Below are 19,492 nucleotides of genomic sequence, written 5' to 3' on the forward strand. Positions count from 1 at the left end.
TTTTTTTGTGTTCCTCTTAGTTTTGTTGCATCTGTTGACAAGACATCACCTTAATCATCATTCTAATTGGTACATGTAGTTTGATGACATCACCTTATTACCAGCATACTAGGGTTACACAATAAGGTAAAAAGATAAATAAACATATTGTGATAATTTTGACAAACCTTGTGATATTATTTACTATTTAAGAGAATGAACATTTTTCGATCAGTTTTCCTTTTCCCTGACAAAACAATTAAATGATGATGTGGCATTTTGTTTCGATCCGATCCAAACAAACATTTTCTTACAAGTTGAGAACAAGATTTGTTGACCAGTGCATCTCCGCGGCACTACAGTCGGCACTCAGCCATCTTGTGATTTAGATAATATTGTGATTAATTGTGCAGCCCAACAGAATTTGCCGTTTTTAATCCTCTATATATGCTTGTTATTGGAATATTTTCGAGCAGGAAAGGTCATTCTTTTACATTTGGGAACAGTATGGAACAAAATAGTCCAAGCTTAAAGGATGAGTTCAACTAAAATGAAAATCCAGTCCTCGACTCATCCTCATGCTGATTGCAACGTCAGGTCGAGATCCTTAGCTCACAAATCGTCTCTCGACGATGGACGAAATGAAAAACACATAAAATGGCTCCATAAAGCTATTCTCTGTAAGCCTAGAGATCGGAAATTGATTCGAAAAGATGTTACTTACACCCCTAAGCTTAAATCTCCAGTGGAGCTGCTAAACTGCGGCACAGTGCCTCCAGGGTGTAAATAGCATCTTTTCGGATCAATTTGGGGGTTTGGAGCTTCCGGAGGCTTGAATTATGCCCCGACAATCTGTAGGGAACCATTTTAATAAGTCCCCAGTTCCTTCGGTTGTTCAGAAGATTGCTTCAACGCACTTTTGCTGTGAAGCTCCAGAAATGTTTTATGAACTAAGAAACTAAACCCAACTTTCCATCAGCATGAGAGTGAGTAGATAATGACTGAAATTAGATTTTATTTGATACCTTGTTTTTTATCCTTTCAAATAATAATTGTGATGTTGGGGATATCTCAATATATATGTGGTTGTTTCTCGGTACCCTTTGAGCCTATAAGAGAACAAGACAATATCGTTTTCTTAATGGATGAATCTTCAATTTTAGGTGAACTCATCCTTTTAAGGTCAACTTGATGATTACGTTTGTTTGTCTCTGGGAAAGCTCTGCTTTACATGACACGTCAGTGCACTGTGGTCATTATAGTCTGCCTGTTTCTGATCATAAACAAACTCACAACCAGGACTGAAATGCTGTGTGATCTACAGTGTGGAAGGACATTTTTGCTCAACTTGCACACATTGAAAATGTAGCTTTGTCTCTAGAGCGTCGTTCGGTCACAGCTTACATGTTGTCAAATTCATTTATCCAGTGGTTCGAATGGCTTTAGCTAAAAATAACCCCTCCTCCCAGTAGCAACTGAGTGTGGAACGACAGTCATCCCAGTTCAAAACACTGGGACGCATTCCATCCTCCCAGGAGGTGTCCACCATGTGGCCCGTTCAATAGGCTGCCACTCTATTGTCTGTGTGGAGATCAATTGGAAGCCCTGCAAACTTAAAGTCAAGCCAAAATGGGAAAAAAATATTTTTCTTTTGACCATTTTTAGGTTTAACGGAACCCACAAGCATCATAATGACTGCACCAGACTGAGCCTTTTTGATTCACAATACAGAAATGATCCCCCATCAGTGAACTAACCCGGGTTTTCTGCAAATTTCCTCCAAATGTTACAACCACAATTAACCCTCCTGCTCTCTCGCTGGCACGTTTCACCAGATCAAACACAGGGGCTGGAAGAATTAAGTCAGAATGGGCAGCTGGGGGGGGGGGGGGGGGGCAGTATGAAAGTGGGTTAAAGTTCAATCAGGGAAGGAGGCAAGCGAGGCGACTGCAGCCTGTTCCCACAGCGTAATGGCACCAGGCTCTGTGAGGGCTCGGAGGCTCTCAGGGTTGTTGGTTTGAATCCCAGTAGCAAACAATGATACCGAGTGGTTATTAATGTGGATATATGAGGCCGGGTGGTGGAGGGACGTGTTCCTGCAGACAGAGCAGAGGACTATATGGGGGCAGGGTTTACAGGGGTTAAAGGTCACAAGCCTCCTGGGTTTTCTTTGACCAGCAAGCACAGCGCGGAGTGGACGAGAGACGTGGGCTCATGAAACCATCCGCACACCAGTCAGCAACAGTTCAGAGTTTGCAGGGAAAAGTTCACGCGGGATGAAAAAGAAACCAAGAAATGTTTGCGTTTGAGACCAAACAACCACGTGGGATCTCGTGTTTGTGAGCGGATTTTGAGGACATCCGCAAAGATTGCTTCGCCCCGGCGCTCCTCTCCTCCCCCTCCCCCTCCTCGCCTCTCCCCACCCCCACAAAGAGAGAAAAAAAAAAAAAAAAAAGATGCTCTCACAATTTCATGCACGACAGAACTTTTTGTTTGCGCAACAGAGGGGACAACATCTGCGGGCGAAGGTACGGAGCGACGTCGGGAGTTTCCTGTACGATTCCCTCAAATGAATGAAAACCTCAACACAAAGCAAAGGTAGGCTGAGAGCAGCTCCTGCTCCTTTCTGCTGTTTCAGACTCACATGTGCTCTCTGTGGTGCTTGTGTTAAAGAAAGTTTGACTGATCTGAAAGAATTTGTTCCGATTCTAGTTTTGATCGCTCCGCTGTTTCTTCAAAGTAAAACCAGGGCGCGTGGTGTTAATCTCGACGCATACGATGACTTTTGTGTAGGTCATTAAAACAGTCGTGTGTTTGGCTGTGCAGGAGTCGCTTTTGATTTTGTCTCCTTAAAGTTGGTGTGTTCGTGTCTTTTGGTGGGTGCAGGTGCGCGTGCGGCTCACCCAGGGTCTATTTTATTAATCCGCACAGTGACATATTCGGCCTCCCCCCGCTGACCGGCTGCTGCACTTTGTCTCGGCGGATAAACGACGTGTGATTCACATCATTATTTAATTGACGGCGGTTGACACGCGCGTCGTTACATCACGAGACTGTTGGCGCCACTTTGTTCAAACCGACACAGCGCCTCCGTAACCTCGCTTTACCTCAGTTATATAGTCTGAAGTTAAAGACCTTAGACAAATCAACACGATGTTTAATATTTTGACTTTGTTTGCCGATGTTCTTTAAACATGTGGCCACATGAGTTTAAATCCACCTCGTGTGTGGTTTGAATGGAGAGTCAGTGAGACCTGAAACAAAGTGTTTACTCTACTCTTACTTTATACTACGTCTTTACTTGGATTTCAGATTAAATTTTGTACTTTTAATTCCACTACACTGATCTGAAAAAAAATAATCGAATGCTATAAAACAATATTAAGACTCTGTAAAGGACCAGACTGTGTTTTTTTTTTGTAGGCCTTTTGTATATTTATGTGAAATAATATGTAATCCTCTACTTTTACTTGAGTAACATGTGTATGCGGGAGTTTTCCATGTAATGGAGTAGTTTTACATAGTGGCATTACTGCTTTTACTTCAAACAAAGAGCTTCCCATCGCTGTCACCTTTAAATTGAACTGAAAGTCAACACAGCTCTGGTCCTGCACTTGTTGTTTCAGCCTTTGAAAGTTTACAAGGTTTGTCATTTTTAAATTTAGAATAACTTTACATAAAGATTGTTGAAGTCCTCATCAGCAACAATGACACAGCATGTGAAACATGTAGGCTTACTTCAAGACTCTGATCAGTCCAAGGCAGCTTCTGCAAAAAAGATTCCACTTCTTTCTTTCTTTCTTTCTCTCTTTCTTTCAAAAATAGTCAAAACAATTCCATCTGACGAGAAAGGAAAAAAACAAGCAACATAGAAATGCAATGATCATCTAATTGATTTAGGAAAATACAATAAAGCATGTATCCATTCTCCAGTGAAGAGTAAGAATAAATAAATATTTCTCTTCATGTGCCACTTTTTGATGAATGTTCTTCTGTTTCAGATGGTCCAGACTGGAGGTGTCTTTCCTGGAGAAAACATTAGAGGTAGTTCCAGGAAATGAATCCTCTCCTACGTCCTCCGCCTGCCTGTCGTATGGTCCTCCAGCTAAGGTGCATCTAGTGTAGTTGGTGGTGTAGTTCAGTATCTACTGCCCTAGTTGCTCCTTCTGGCTGGAGAGCTTGTTATTCTGTCAGAGTCGAAAATATTCTTCACATTCGCTCCGAAAACCACTTTATCCGCATGATGAAATGCATCATGTCCGACACTAATGTGAACGACTTATGTTTGTAAGACATGTGTATTTATTATCTGAATGTCTTGTGTTACATAAGGTGAATAAACGTTCCCACATTTATAAGCGTGTGCTCAGATGTCCTCGGTGACTCATGGCTTTCTGTCTCTGGAGCTTAACGTGCTGTCGGCCTTGCAGTTCCAAAGTGCTCACAGTGCAGGTAGTACACACAGATCTACTGCAGTTTGTGCACTTCAGGTACTGTTGGTCACCTTCCCTCATTCATCAGCCTGCTCCCACGCTTGAAGGTGGGAAACTCTGGTGGCTCTACGGCGAGTTTTGTTGGTTTGCTCTCAGCTTCTGCCAGTCCTTGCTGTGCAAATCCATGCAAAGCTCTCTGTTCCTCAGACACGCGGCCAAAAGAGGAGATGTGGGTTTTTGTTTTTCTGTTGTTCCAAAGCTTTGATGAACACGCGGAGCACTAAAAATTCACCGTGAGCACAAGAGAGCAGATGTTGTTTGCAGTCATGTTATGGCGTCTCAACATCAAGTTTCCTGGCATTGCTGTTTGTCTCGCTGTTTTCAGGTGGATGACTTCACAATTTCAATACTCAAGAAAATGAAAAGAAATTGCACAGTATCCATCTGCAATCCGCTGGATGTTGTGAGCAGCTACACGTTAATTACTCATTTCTGTGGAAACAGTAGAGAAATTGTCTTGATGGTGCTTTGGTTCGACGGACATCTTAATCAGAAAAGAAAGACTTTAATTGACTTGAACTGATAAACTTAATAACCGAACTCACCAAGAACAACACAATTTCATACTGCTCTACTCTGTTTCTATGTGGCGGACTCTGCCACCTTTCTGGCTTCAAACAGTGTTTTGGGACCTTATTTTCCTCTAAGAACAGCTTTTTTTTTAAATGCAGTTTTGCAAAACATAACAAATCTGAGTCTGTATTATTACCTAATTAAAACTGTAAATGTTTCAAAGATGCTATTTGTAAGAGAATTTGATTTTTTTTTAAGTCTCAGTCCCAACTCGTCAAAAACCTGAAGCTTTGAGATGACGGCAGACGCATCCTTTAATCCCAAAGCGTTGTTGTTTGACGGGTTGGGATTGAGACTCAAAAAACATCTTTTCATACAAATGGCACCTTTTTGAAAAGTTTGGATTTCTTCTCCAAAACAACAAAGAGCCCGTTTTTGGTGAACGGTGTTCAATCTACAGAGGATGAGTTACACGTTGGCCTCTCTGGTGCCTGACGCACACTGACCACTAGATGGCACCATTTCAACTTCATGGCTCTATCGGAGCTGAGAGGAAGTAAAATATCTGTCCTCTGTCGAGGAGAAGAAATGCGTGAAATAAATTGTCTTTTTGTCGTTGAATTAGATTAATGTGAAAATTAAAGATACGAGGAGGCTGTTGCTGTTCACTTCAATTAATTTTGCGCAGTTTTGCGTGTTGCGTTTGCTTTCTGTGCTCACTTTCCACCTTTTTTCAATAATAAAAGCTATTTTCTTCAGATCATATCAACGCCTACATGTCATTTACTGTGAAACATACCTGTGTGTGCGTGTCGCGTCTCTGCTGTGTGTAGTAAAGCACGCAGGTACTGTGCCCTAATTGCCTCCTCTAACATGCAGCACCATTCATCTGACACGACAACAGCCCGTGCCCTCCTCCCCCTCCTCCTCTGTATCAGCTCACATCACTGCTGTTACACGAGACACAGGAGATCTCTACACGCGCAGGCTCACGCTGTGCCGCGCGCTCCTGCCCCCCCAACACACGCACATCTACCCGGGGCTCGTTCATCTGAGAGTCAGAGCCGCAAGTGAAGAGCGACTCAGAAGTTCTCAGCAGCGGAGAAGCTTCACCAAGAGAGGCTGAACCGAGCGGAGCAGCTCTCCGGACTCCAGGCGGACGGAGTGTTGAGGACTAGCAGGGGGAAGGATGCTGAGCCGAGCCGAGCCGGCAGCTGCTGCCTCTTCACCTCATCAGCGCGGACGCGGGTTCCTCCTGCAACTTTGAAGGTGTTCAAGTTCATCTCAGCTCGTCTTTAAACGCCCGGTTCGGCTGTAGGTAGCCCGCTCGCACCGCCATGCCTGCTCCATCGGTCCACGGCGCGCTCTTTCTGTGCGCATTCCTCCAGATGTTCGCGCTGCCCGGCGGACAGACGGTGCCAAACTGCCAGGAGGTTCGCACGGTGTTCCACTCGCTGCACCCGGGCTCCAAGTGGGTCCCCGAAAACCCGGTCTCAGGTAACTGTCATCAACTTGCCTAACCCTTTACGCACATGGTGTCTTGTTAACGTAAACTGTCTAATTGACGTAACTGTCTATGTACCTCCGGCTGTAAACACTCAGAGGTCATCACCATCACAACAGTTCTTTAACGCCACTCATGTCAAGGCTGCTGACTTCTCCAGTGTGCGCAGTGAGAGTCATCCCACACACACTCTCCATCCCTCTGGCTGAACGTGTTCTGACCTCATTGTTAAAAAAAAGAAAAGAAATGCAGGTTGAATCGCATAAACCAGCCGTTCAGTGTTAAATAACGAGCGTACAAGATCGATCCAGTATCGATCGGAACATGGAGCCAAGTAACATTTCCTGAATAACTTTGGTTCGGTCAGTGCTTCTGGAGACTGGAGGCAGATGTGTGCACCATCTCTCTGTCATGTGGGTTTAAATCCCCTGCTGAGTTTTTAGAGTTTTTTTTTTTTTCTTTTTTCAGATCAGCATTCAGACTGCTCTCTTGGCAGCTTCTCCTCAGCCACGTTGTGTCACAGAATATAGATTAGTGGTGTGATGTGAATTGTGACCGCACACGAGAGCGTATTTTGATCATTAGTGTTCCCTGGAGCTCAAATGTCACTGGCTGGGAGGGAAGTCTCGAAGGAAAGGGACCTGAATTCTGAGACGTTGAGGAAAAACGCACCAAGATCATTTCAGGTCTCGGTGGGACGGAGGAGCAAACACACTCCTCTTGTCCTATTTTGCAGAACACAGCATGTTGGTGTACCGCTGGAGCCTGTTGCATGCCCTTCTGAATCAGTATGTAAATGGAAATCCCTCTCTTGTGGCCGAATCACAGCCAGCTGCAAATGTTAATTGGGTGTTTTAGTGTCATGTCAGCACAGGCAAGTGCTCCAGGTTAAATGTTTTCTCTCTCTGCGCTCCCAGCATGCACTTCTCACACTCCTCACTTCCACCTGATTTAAAGAGGTTTACCGAATAATACTAAAGGTTCTGTGAAGGCATCACAAAGTGCTTCGGATCAAACAGCAGGAAACATCGGCGATGCACTTTGAAGCATATTTTGTCACGCTCCCTCGACCCCCTTTTTTATTCTCCCGTCCAACCACCGAGCCCCACATTCCCCCCGAGCATCCATCTTTAATCACATGCCCTCCACCTCCTGGGCCATCAAATATTTTATCAGCCCGCCAAAGGGGGAATCATCGTAGCAGGCCAAGAGAAGTATTTAGCCGGATGCAGAGCAGCCCCCTTCTCCGAGGGATCAGTCTGATTCCACACCATCATTTACACTGGGAATCAATTCACCAGTCAGCCAAAGGACAATCCATCCCGGCCTGTTAAGAGGTAGCTTGGTTTACACGTTCCCTCGATGCCCGTGGCTACTCTACTCGAGATTAATTTGCTGGCTTTATTAAGTGATGGTTGCACAACAAGTGACTGATGATGATGTAGAACAGGGACTGAAAACCTTTCATCCCTTAATCTTCTGTTTCTGCTGATGTTTCCTGTCTTCATTAACAGATTACAAACATCATTTTGAAATGACCCATTAGTTTAGATGTAAAACCTGCAATGATTTGTCATATTCCCTGTATATGTGATTGGTGACTGTCGACAGTACTTTCCACACAACACTACCTCCCTGAATCCTGTAGAAGTCCACTTGGATTTCTGTTTGTAGACATTGCCCCCGGCCTGTTTCCTCTCCGGGCTCTTATCGACTTTAAAACCAAGAAAATACTTTTTTGGCACAGAAGATAAATATTTATCATATTTGTACATTCTTTGTCCACAAAACATAAAAAAAAACAAAAAAAAAAACATGAAATATATTTCCTGTTACATGTTCATTTCCTTATTTTCTTCATCATGGATTTTGGTCAGAGTAAAAAATTATTTAAAGGAAAAGTTGATTTTTGAAAGTGTAACCAATGGGGGGGAAGGCCTTTTAAACCTTACATTTTTTTGTATTATTGTTATGTATTCTGTAAAAGCAGGTTGCATGTCCTGGTGACAGCTGAAAGTCTTCCTATTAATTTTGGAGCCTTGGAGCGTTCCCAAGATGGCTGCCGAGTGGCAAGACTTGCCCCTAAAAACTTTGTTACTATTGAGGAAGTGAAGATATCACAAGAAAACTCCAAGGCTCTCTATTTATAAACTATTAAAATGCTTTTATTGTCACGGCACGGTCATGTGAGATTCTAAAACAAACCTGCGTGTGTTCAGAGTCTTTTTTTGACTCCCAGACGAAGGCTTGATGCTGAAACGTGTTGGACTTTGTTTTTAAGGTCTGACATGACCATGCTTTGACATGTTTAACAGAGAGAGCCTTGGAGTTTTCATGAGATTTATTTTTCTTTATGTCAACATGTACAGTATTTTGATTTGGTGTGGAACGATAAAAGATTTGATCTTGGATTGCAGTAAAAAAACAACGCTCAAATCGCGTTGATCGTGATGAATTTTCATTCAGATAATGGTGAATAGCCTCACGTGGATGACTTGAATAAACTGTTTATCTCACAGACATACAGTCCTGTGTTGGTTTCCTGATTTGTTTGGAATTTCTTGAGCCTGTCACCATGGCTGAAGGCTCTGCTTGCACATTATATCAGTCACATAAACAAGTAAAACTGGTTGTGCGTAAAAACGGTTGATTCCAAACTGAAAAACCACCGAGAGATGAGGTTATAACCATCTATTCATCCTTCATTTGTGCGGGAAGACGTCATGAATTATGATAATTTATGTAAGTGTGATCACTAAAAAAGAAGCGTGTCGCATCTGTGATGCTATACAAATCTTTGCTTCCTGGAATGTCAAAGGTTAAGGTGATTCCAGGTGCAGTTTTAAGTTTTAATGACACTTTAATGGTTATCAGGGTGATGTCTTGAATCGCGATTATGTTGGAGAGGGTCCTCGAGACATCGATCCAAAGAGCATATCTAACAAACCTCAAGTCCAGGAAGTCCTCCTATTGTTACATAAAAAAACAAACAAACAAACACATGGGTCAGTATAGGATGCCCAATTAGGTCTTATCTTTTATTAGGTTTTAACATTTGTCCCATGGAGCCACGTCTGAAAAAGAGCTCTGTGGTTAGATATGATTGATACAGACTGATAAAACTGTACCAGAATAATAACAGCAAGACTCGAACCTCAGTAAAAATAATCCAAACATGTGTCGAACACGGAATAATAAAGCAGATATTAAACTGCTGATAATGTCTAAAGACTCTCTAAACCCTTCCAGAGGGATCTCTCAGGACCGCACTTTGGGAGTCAATGCATTAAAATATAATGGGATGTGCTATCAGGACTCACGGCTGAAACAAAAAAGAGCGGGGGAATGGATTACAACAGATTTAATGTAATTTTGTTCTAATAGATTTTAGAGAAGAGTAGAAGAGGAAGACTTTAGCTTATTTAGCAGGGACTGCAGTGAGGACGTCACGCGGCCTCGGCTCCAGTCTTTCGTACAGTAAATTAGTGAAGTCTCTTCACGCTGGCACCAACAGTTTTTTGAAGGATGAGGCGTGAACCCAGAGAGAAGCTATGGTAACCTTGTAGAAACGTGTGATTCATTCGATGGAGTAATGCAGCCGTTTACAACCTTTTTGGCTCGTAGCCCCTCGAAACAAAGAGCTGCACTTGCAGTAGATGATTTATGTTTTATTACATGTATAACTTTCGTGAGCAAAATTCACAAGCAAAGATTAAAGTCTGCCAGATTAAACAGGATTTGCTCTGAGACAAGCAGTTTTTTTTTTCTTCTTCTGCTTTCTCTCGCGTCTGCTGTCTCTTGATTTATTGTTTATCAGTGTGTGTGCGTAAAGAGTTGCCTTACCAAACATTACATCATCAACAATCATCACTTTCACTCATTCTCGCTCACAGTAATATATTCTGCTTTTCTCTGTGTTGGATCCACATACGGGAACCTCCAGAAAATGTTGTATTATTCTCAAAGAGTCACATTCTCTTCCTAAATGAATTATAAATGTGCTTTCTATTAAGAAGACGTGACACATATTGAATTTCCAGGCATGTTTCCAGAATCCACACTGTCCTTTACGTCCAGGCTTGACATTGGCATGTCTATCATCATTCCAGACAATATTTAAGCAGTTCATAAAACTTTTAAAAGTAATTCCCAGAATGAGCCAGAGTTATGGCCCAAGGCTTGTACTTTAGGTAGGATATCCATAAATCCCAGCTCTTCTACTTTTGTCTTAATGAGCTCACTTTTTTTTCTTCTTCTTTTTTTTTTTTTTTACTTTTTTCCAAAAGCATGAAATATGCAGTCGCTTCTCATGTATTCAGTCCATTTTTGTTGGCCATGCCTCATCCATAATATATCCTTGTCATTAATTTTATAGAGAATAAGTTGAAGGTTTTTTTTCGCTCACGGTCACATTTACCGTGATTGTTCTGAACTTTGCGCCTGCTGGAAAAAATCTGGCGAGTGAACGCACAACAGAGCCTGATGTGACAAAAGTTCTTCATCGAGGCGTGCGGGGAAATGAAAGATTGATGAAATTAAGTGTTGGGGATGGCTCGCTGTGATTTGACTGGGGATGTATCACTTTCTGTGTGTGATGGTGGAGTAGCCTGTATTGATACGGCGTGCACAGTGTGGGGGAGATGGGTGATTCAGAGAGACGTCCGCAGGAAGGCAGAGCAGAATTCTAATAATGCTGCGTGAGGTGCCAGGGGGCGAAAAACAATAAAATGAAAAAGCACAGAAAACAAAAGTTTGTCTTCCCACAGATGTGAATCAAAAGCGGCCGAGTGTGTAGAGGAGCGGAGTTACAACAGAACTGCTGTAGGAGTATCACTCACCCCTTTGTTGTGGCTGATGCTGTGGGTGGTTGTAGTGTCTGAAGGTGAAATGGAGGCTGGGTGTCAGTTCGCTCCATCGTGCCGTCGTGAGGGTGGATGAGTTGCACTAGCTGCTTGGTCGAGCACTTACCCCAGGACACGAGAGTGAGGGCTGCTCCATCAGTGTCAGCGGTGGTTTTGAGCAGAGGATGTGGTGGATCTCTGACAGCAGCGGCTGACCTGATTCATGAGAGGAGCATCAGATTCTCACTTAATGGAAGAGTCGTACTAGTTGGCTGGAGGCTGCGCTGACAGCTGCCACTTATTTTAACAGAAAATCCTGCACAGTGGTCCTGCAGAGGAGTTGTTTATTCTCTCTCTGAGCTGAAACAATTATAGTTTGGTGTTTTTGTTGATGCTGCTGAACAGGATGTAAAAAAAAAAAAAAAAGGGGTCCAGGAGACGTGTCTCTCTCAGTAATTAGCTGCGGGGTCGGGTCATCTGGGCTTGTTGTTGATCGTGAAAAACAGAGAACAAAAGCTCCCGCTGTTTAAATGACACAGTGGACGTGACTAATCGTTGGATCGACTTGACCTGAAGCGAGAGGTCTTTGTTCCTTATTAAGCGCTGTTTTGTGTTTTGTTTACTTGGTCTCTCTTTTTTGAGAACCCCCTTTTTAATGGAGGGCACTTGTGTTGTTTTGTGTACACTTAAAAAAGAAAAAAGAGCTGAAAATCGGGCTCTTTCACATTCACGCTTCCAGCTTTCAAATTATTGCTTCATCAAACGACTTAAAAGTGGAGCAGTGAGCAAAGCACTAAAAATACTTAAAACAATTGTAATCCCCAGTAGCTAATGATATTATTATTCCTTGGCTTGCTTGTAAATTGTGCTATCTTTATTTCATTTTATTGTCTCTACAAAGTGACACTGGCTTATTTTGCCCTGGAGAGAAAGCCAAGGAGTCCCCACATGCTTCGCCTCAACACTGGTAGCTGATGTTTAATTTATGCCCATAATGAACAGCTTTTAACATATTCTATATCTTAATACAACTTGTTTTTCCCCCATGGTCTCCATCATTAAACTTGCATAGTGATAGCTTTCTAATTGGCGCTGGGAAACCGGGAGACACATATACTGTATTTGTGGCTGTCCCCTTTCCCTTGCTTGTAAAAGAAACGAGGGGAGGGACTCCTCCCGTCTGTATGCACACAGGACGCTCTGAGCCCCTGCTGGAGTTTTCACCCGTGGCATTTTAGCAGAAACTCTCCGTCTTGAGAGGAGCGGCGAAGGACTGTCACAAGCTGAAGGGCGATCAGTGTGTTTCTGAAAAGGCTTTCAAAGACCTTGACTGTCTTGAAAACGCCAACTGTCCTGCACGTCGAATCTTCTGGGCCCACCATTTCAGTGTTTTGATTCAACGTACGTAATAATTTAAAGGCGTCACCTTGGACTCAGCTCGTATGTTTGGGGAAATTTACATCTAAATTGCTCCCGGGCCCTGCACCTTGTCTCTCTTCATTTTCTTTGAGAGAATTGGCCATCAGGACACAAAAATCGACTAATTAACCAATAACGGACTGATAGAGAGGTGCTCTCTGTGGCCGATAGCTATTAAGCGCGAGGTAGGTGAAGTGAAACAAGCTCGGAACAAAACTGCGGCGATGACAAGGACTAAAACATTTGTTTTTTAAAAAGAAAGAAAGAAGAAAGAGGGGGAAGGAGGAAACGAGCTGAGCCTAAAGCACAGAGCAGAAGCAGGAGGCTTATTCCCAAGTGATCTGTCAGTCACAGAGAAGGCTTTATTTAGATGGTGTGATTTTATTATTTGTGAAACTCTACGGGGAATCATTTTCCCGCTGAACCCCTCACTTATTCCTCACCACAGTGGAACCTCTGTAATGAAACGCATTTATCATCCAAAAACGACAAATGTGCAGATGAAACTGTCTGTTTTGCCGGAGATAATTGCTAAATCCCTGTCTCTCTGCTCTGCACCGGCCTCACTCCCCTCACCTGTGGTGCTATTGACAGCTTAATAATTTTGCCCCTGCAGTCTGAAATTAACTTGATCTTATCTGTCAGGTTTCCTTTGTCAGTATTGATTTAAGATATTAAGCCTGTCAGTATGCATACAAAAGGCGCGGTGTGACAGTTTTATTGCCTGTTTTCACTCATTAGACTCACCTTAAAGCTCATTCGGGAGTTGGGAGAGAGTTAGCCAAAGCTGCTCTCCGCTTGACTCCTCAGTGCTTATTAATTATCAACGCCTTCACTCTGTTGCATCTCTTGCTATAGTGTAACTTCCTGCCATGCCTGCTGTTCTCATTGTTACGGTCTGAGATCTGCCTCTGAAGATTTATTGTTTGCAGATGTCGCAGAGACAAAGCCTCAATGGAGAGATTCACTTTTTATATTAAGATAAAGCCTCCATCTCAACAAAAGCCTTCTGACACGCTTGTTATCAAGACTTCTCTGGTATAAATATATATTCACGATCCGAGCCCTCCCTCCAAATTAATCTCTCTGCTTCCGTCTCTTTATCCACCGCACCCCGAGCACCTGAAGCTGGCAGACTCCCCTGACATTTGTTTACCACACCATCAATCAGGCCCTTGTCACTGACGCCTCTCAGGCAGCAGATCCTGCAGACAAGTCCTCGACGCAGCTTGGCACGTTACCACTGCAGCCTCCGCCGAAGCTTTCAACAGCCACATGGGACAGAGCGAGAAGGAAGGGAAGCACTAAGGAGAGGGAACTCCTCTTTGTGTTTAAAACATCAGATGGTTGTGCCCTATTTATGTCGGTGTGATGTCTTGAGTGTGCATCGCCTCGGAGCAGCGATGTGGGAATATGCTGGAAAATGTAAAGCTTGTATAGAAAGTGCAGTGGACCTTTCTTCTTCAACGGAGGTGTTTCGACACAGATTTGTGAGATCTGCAATTTGCAGCACTTATGCGTCGTTCCATCATTAGTGATCTTTGAACTTACACACCTTTTATATTTCATTCTTCTGAAGAGACATTGTGATCGCAGAGGCATGTTCAGAGAGAAAGAGCGTCTCTTTGTCAAACGTGTCCTTCTGTGCGTCGTCACATAAAGCGGCAGTTTATTCACCGTCCCTCTCGCAGCAGCTGAGGCACTTTGCCCATCCTTGGTCGGACTGAATTCCAACCTCGTCGTCTTTATCTCCCCCCTCACTTGGGCTTTTTTGCGGTTCCAAATGGAATTAATTTCTTTGGCCCGTTTGTTCTTTGATCCGGTTGTGTGCGGCGACGTCGCACCCTCAATGACACATCCTTGACACCTTAGTTTTGCTTTTCGTGAGGCTTACATCCGCACCTTTCAGAAGAGCTCTGGGAATCCAATTATTTCTCATCTGTGTAAACAACTTGTAGTGTCAGTGGCCTGGTGCAGAAATGTTGTTTCATCACCTTCAATCTGTTTTTTTTTTTTTTTTCAGAATATCATACATAGTGAAAGCACGCTGAATCCTGGGTTTGTTTGTCTGCCTCTGAATGGCTGCTGGCTCTCATCTATGCACCTAGAAAGTATGCTTTTATTTGATCCTCTGTGTGAAATGTGTGGCCTGGAGTGTTTCTTCTGTTGACCAAATGGATCAACACAGCCTTGATGCATTTCTTGAATGTATTTATTTTTGACTTTGGCACTGTTAATAATGCAGCCTCCACATAATGATCCTCTGCTCATTAAGGCTGCAGAATCTGCTGTAGTGTTTCCTATGTTTAGCATGCAGATGATGCAGCTGAATCTTTTTTCTGTGCGTGAAGGAAGAGGCTTCTGTTCTGTGAGAGTTAAACAAGAGTGGCTTTTGCAGCTCCTTCCCTTTGCTCATCTCGACTTCTGTCCCGTCTCTGCTGGTTTCCTGCCAGGTGCGGATCTGCAGGTCTGCCAAACCAAAGGCCCGACCTGCTGTTCCAAGAAGATGGAGGAGCGGTATCAGGTAGCCGCACGCAGCAACATGGAGTCGGGCCTGCAGGTTGTCAGCGCTCAACTCAAGCGTCTTATCATCGGGAATGCTGCCATATTCCAAGGTAAGCGCTGAGCACCTACGATGTTTTTCGAACGAGCCCAGAGAGAAAACAACATCATAAACCCATAATTGACATCCTCAAAACAAGGCAGTCTGTATCCACTTTCTCGACTACACATCCCTGGTTGCATCAGCATCTCACTCCTCCAGACAGTGAGTCACATATAAATAAAGCAGCAACATAAAGCACGCAGACAGGGATGAGATGCTCAGCTGCTGCTCAACTAAATGTTAGAATGGCAGAGACGTGCGGTTAAAGTGACTTTAGTTGTAGTGTGCGCTTGTCGGTGCCAGACATGTTGTTCTGGAAAGTGACAGCCTCCTGAGATTTTGGCGCAGTGCAGTCAGAGATGGCTGTTATACACAGGGTGAAAATCGCCAGTCAGCAGTGGTCCTCGAAAGCACTCGCAGATGAGAGGGGTCAGAGGAGGCTGGCTGGTTCGATTGGTTCGAAAACCAACAGATGTAATGACAGCTCAGTGCAAAAGTGATGTGAAAAATGTGCGTAAATCCAAACCTGGAGACGCTGAGGATCAACCGCGCTCAGTCATGGAAGACGAGGAAGAAGGTGCGGGAGGCAGGTGATAGCTGAGAGTGAGCGACTGAACGATGAAATGATACCTGGTCTAATGGTGAAAGCAGATATGTTCTAAAAGTCAGCAGAAACTAAGTGACAGTGTCCAATCAGCATTTCCTTGCTGGGTTGTTGCTTTAAATAAGTGAAGCTGCTCTGGAGGCAAAATATAATCCCAGCTGATACCATGTGTACATAACAGAGCTCATGCTTTAACTTACTCATCACTGATGATTTGATGTCTTGGGAACTGTGCTTTTTAACCGTCCTGTGCATTTCCTAAATCCTTTTGATGGTACATTGACCGCTCGTAGGGAGAACAGTGTCTCTGTCAGTCCCACTCTACACCCCAAACCCCCTTATTTGCACTTGTAATTGAGCGTGTTGGTAGGATCTCCCAGTAGAAGTACAGAATGCTTTATGGCACTATGTCATACACCATCAATGTGAAACTGGATCATATTTTATGCCCTCCAGCTACAGTCTCTTGATGGACATCTAGCTTTACATTACATTTACATTTTAGGGCATTTAGCAGACGCTTCTTTCCAAAGCGACTTAAAGTAATCCATACATGCATTCATACACTGATGGCGGTGGCTGCCATGCAAGATGCCGACCGGCACATCAGGAGCAGTTTGGGGTTCAGTATCTTGCTCAAGGACACTTCGACATGCAGACTAGGGAAATCAAACTAGCTGCCTTTCCTTAACAAGACACTGGCTCTGACCTTGAGCTACAGGCACCTATAATACATTTTTAAGACTACACATTGGTGCATCCAAATTTTTCTTTTATTGTTGAGCACTTTTTTTTTACCACTACTGGTTGATACTAATTTCAAGTCTGTAAAGTAAGACTTAGCTTAGCAAACCACACCTCTAAAGCAATTCAAACACTCATTGCACACTGCCTCATTAAAGGAGCCTACGGAAATCAGAAAGCCTTTTGTTATTGTGGCTGCATGATTAAAAGCTAATAGCAATGATGAGAAAGACATTTTTCAAACACTTTCTTGCGGACTGTTGCAACTACAAGGCCTCACTTTTGACGGAAGAAATATACTCTTACGGAATTAAGGTTTAATTCTTAAAAAGAGAATGCAACACACACGTTTGTTTAACTCAGGTGTTTTGTCACAACGGCCTCACTTGGTCCGTGCGACCGGTAGCCTAGCTTGTATGGGGCAAATGTTAGCAAACTTTTGGGAGATAGTACCGCTGTGTTCACTTTTTCTCCCCTACTTCAAGTATTCAGGTGTAACTGTTGCTTGTGATTGTAGAATTCCCCATGATGTAGTGTTTTTTTTACTGTACCGTATAAGTTACATTTCAACTGCAAACAAAAAACTTCAACAGAAGTGACGGCTGTAAACTTTAAGAACAGGCTCCAAGTAATCTCTCAGAGCGCAAAGAGGTACACAACTCTTCCCTCGCAGTGCAGCCGTATTAGTATCAGTTGTTTTGAAATATCCTTTTTTCACATTTAATGTTGAGCTCTTTTTTTTTTTTTTTTTATCACTCTACACAGGCCTTTTCAATCTAGCGCAGCAGCTCTGTTTACTGTCTTGGGGTTTCTTTAAGTGGGATGTGCAGACTCGCCGGGCCAACTTTTTTGAGCGCACACTCACTGGTTGTGAAACGCAGCACCATCCTGACATGCCAATTAAAACTTGGGGTTTAATGGGGACCGAGGGGTTTGCTTGACTTGGTTGTTCCACGCTAACTATGTTAGAGACTGCCACTGTGGTTTGGCTGCACTTTCCTAGAAGGGGTTCAATACTAATTGCTTTAGCATAGGGCTTGAGAAAACTCCCCAAACAGGCCCGGACTGAAATCCTTTTAACATCCTGGTCTTATCTGTTTCCCCAAACTTCATTTTCATCCTCTCTCTCTCTTCTCCTCCTTTCTTCTCTCTCTCTCTCTCTGACTCTGCCAATATCTCTCTCCATCTCTGTCTCGCTCAATCCACTTGACTTTTCTTTCTCCTTCTGTCTTTCTCACCCCGTCTGTTTCTTTCTCTCTCGCACTCTTGTGCTACTATTGGGAATTGAGCGCACGCCTTGTTTGCAGTCTTCTTTGCTGCTCTCTGTCTCTCTTCTTCAGCGCTCACTTCTGCCAGAGATCAAAGGGCTTCCCCTCTCCACTCCTCTATCTCCCATCTCTTAGTGCTCTCTCTATCCCTGCATCCCCCCCTCTCGTTCCAGCTCCACCTGCCCGGCTGCTCCGCTTTCCCAAGCCTCAGACTACACCAGAGGTTTTCACCCTTTTGAAGTCAACTTCTCCAAACAATAGAGAAAGTAATGGCTCTGTCTGTCTTTGTCTTTTAAGCGGTAAGATGACAGGCTGCTTTAACATTAGGCTTCTTCAGGATCAATACCAGGAAATAGGTAAGGCATTAGGAATTTCTAATGATGCGTGCCTCTAGCACAGAATGACTCATATGCCATCTGACAATCTAATGAGCCCTAGCTGATCTCTTTATAGTGTACCAGGGAAACACTATGTAATGGATAAACTGAAGCATCCACTCCGATATGTGACAGACTCTTGGATTCCATTTTGATGCACATTAGCGGGATCATAACACCATCATCCCCCGCAAGCTCTGATTGCCTCGCGCTCAATGGCCTGATGTTGTCAATTTAGCTCAAAACGAGAATCTGTAAACCTGTGCAGGATGCTCCTCTTTGAATCTAATCTTTAAAAACGAGAAGCTGATCGTGCGCATGCTGAGAATTTAATATGAGAAATAAATTACGGGGTCCAATATTTCTGATGAGTGTATTAGTATGTGATGCTGCACGTCATTGAGCAGCCTGCTGATGATTTGAGTTTTGAGGCAGCGCTGAGGGGAGAGGACAGTGGTGGTGGTGGTAACGTAAGGGTCCTTAAAGGGCCACTACACTCTTTTACACATCAAGTTGTCACAAGTACCACCAGTGTAATTAAGTACTCATAACATTACATATTAAAAAAAGTTTGCTGAAAGGTCATATTGATAACCTTTTTATGTGGACAAATATTTTTAAAAAATTCATCTACGTAGGTTGTCTTTTACTTAAAAACAATAATATGATTGGGAATTGATCATGTAAAAAAGTTTTGTTGGGTCCAAAATGATTATTTTGTTCATCTCGTAGTAAGAATTTTGACAAGGTTTATGGGTATAACAGTAAACACCTCAGCAGTTTGACGGGGGAGTCCTACAACATATGCCCAGCATACTGTGATACAATGTTAACATTATCTATCATCATCAACCTTAACGCCACGTTTAGATGCTTAATTCTCAATCAGTGTCTAATGTTCAGTCAATAAAACTTTTAAAGGAGTCATCACCTGGTTTTTTACATATCCAGTCCCTCTTGGATCGCTTTGGATCAATTCTTAAAACGTATTAGGAAAAAAAATAATAAAAAAAATCAAACATAGAGCTTGTTCTGACACTTTTTCATACCGCGACTTTTTCACACGAGATTATGCGCGAGGTTTTGACCGGTCCGGATGTGCATTGTATTAATATGTAATAAGGCGCACGTTGATTGGCCGCAGG

General features: G+C 43.3%; 1 protein-coding gene and 1 long non-coding RNA gene across 3 annotated transcripts in view; both read left to right on the forward strand.

Annotated features, from left to right (window-relative positions):
* The first annotated feature begins 1,922 nt into the window (after positions 1 to 1,922).
* Positions 1,923 to 4,337, forward strand: LOC115569033 (uncharacterized). Its single transcript, XR_003981475.1, has 2 exons — positions 1,923 to 2,577; positions 3,981 to 4,337. It is a non-coding gene; the product is annotated as an uncharacterized LOC115569033 (long non-coding RNA).
* Positions 4,338 to 5,845: 1,508 nt separating this feature from the next.
* The window catches only part of gpc3 (glypican 3), a 131,718-nt gene continuing 118,071 nt past the window's right edge, over positions 5,846 to 19,492 (forward strand). The window contains exons 1-2 of one of the 2 annotated variants that reach the window (XM_030396890.1): positions 5,846 to 6,482; positions 15,203 to 15,364. In XM_030396890.1, coding sequence (XP_030252750.1) covers positions 6,323 to 6,482; positions 15,203 to 15,364 — 322 coding nt within the window. In that variant the 5' untranslated portion in view covers positions 5,846 to 6,322. The remainder of the gene's footprint in view (positions 6,483 to 15,202; positions 15,365 to 19,492) is intronic. The other variant, XM_030396889.1, reaches the window with a different exon arrangement.

This window comes from Sparus aurata, chromosome 18, assembly GCF_900880675.1.
Source record: "Sparus aurata chromosome 18, fSpaAur1.1, whole genome shotgun sequence".
Taxonomy (NCBI): Eukaryota; Metazoa; Chordata; class Actinopteri; order Spariformes; family Sparidae; genus Sparus; species Sparus aurata.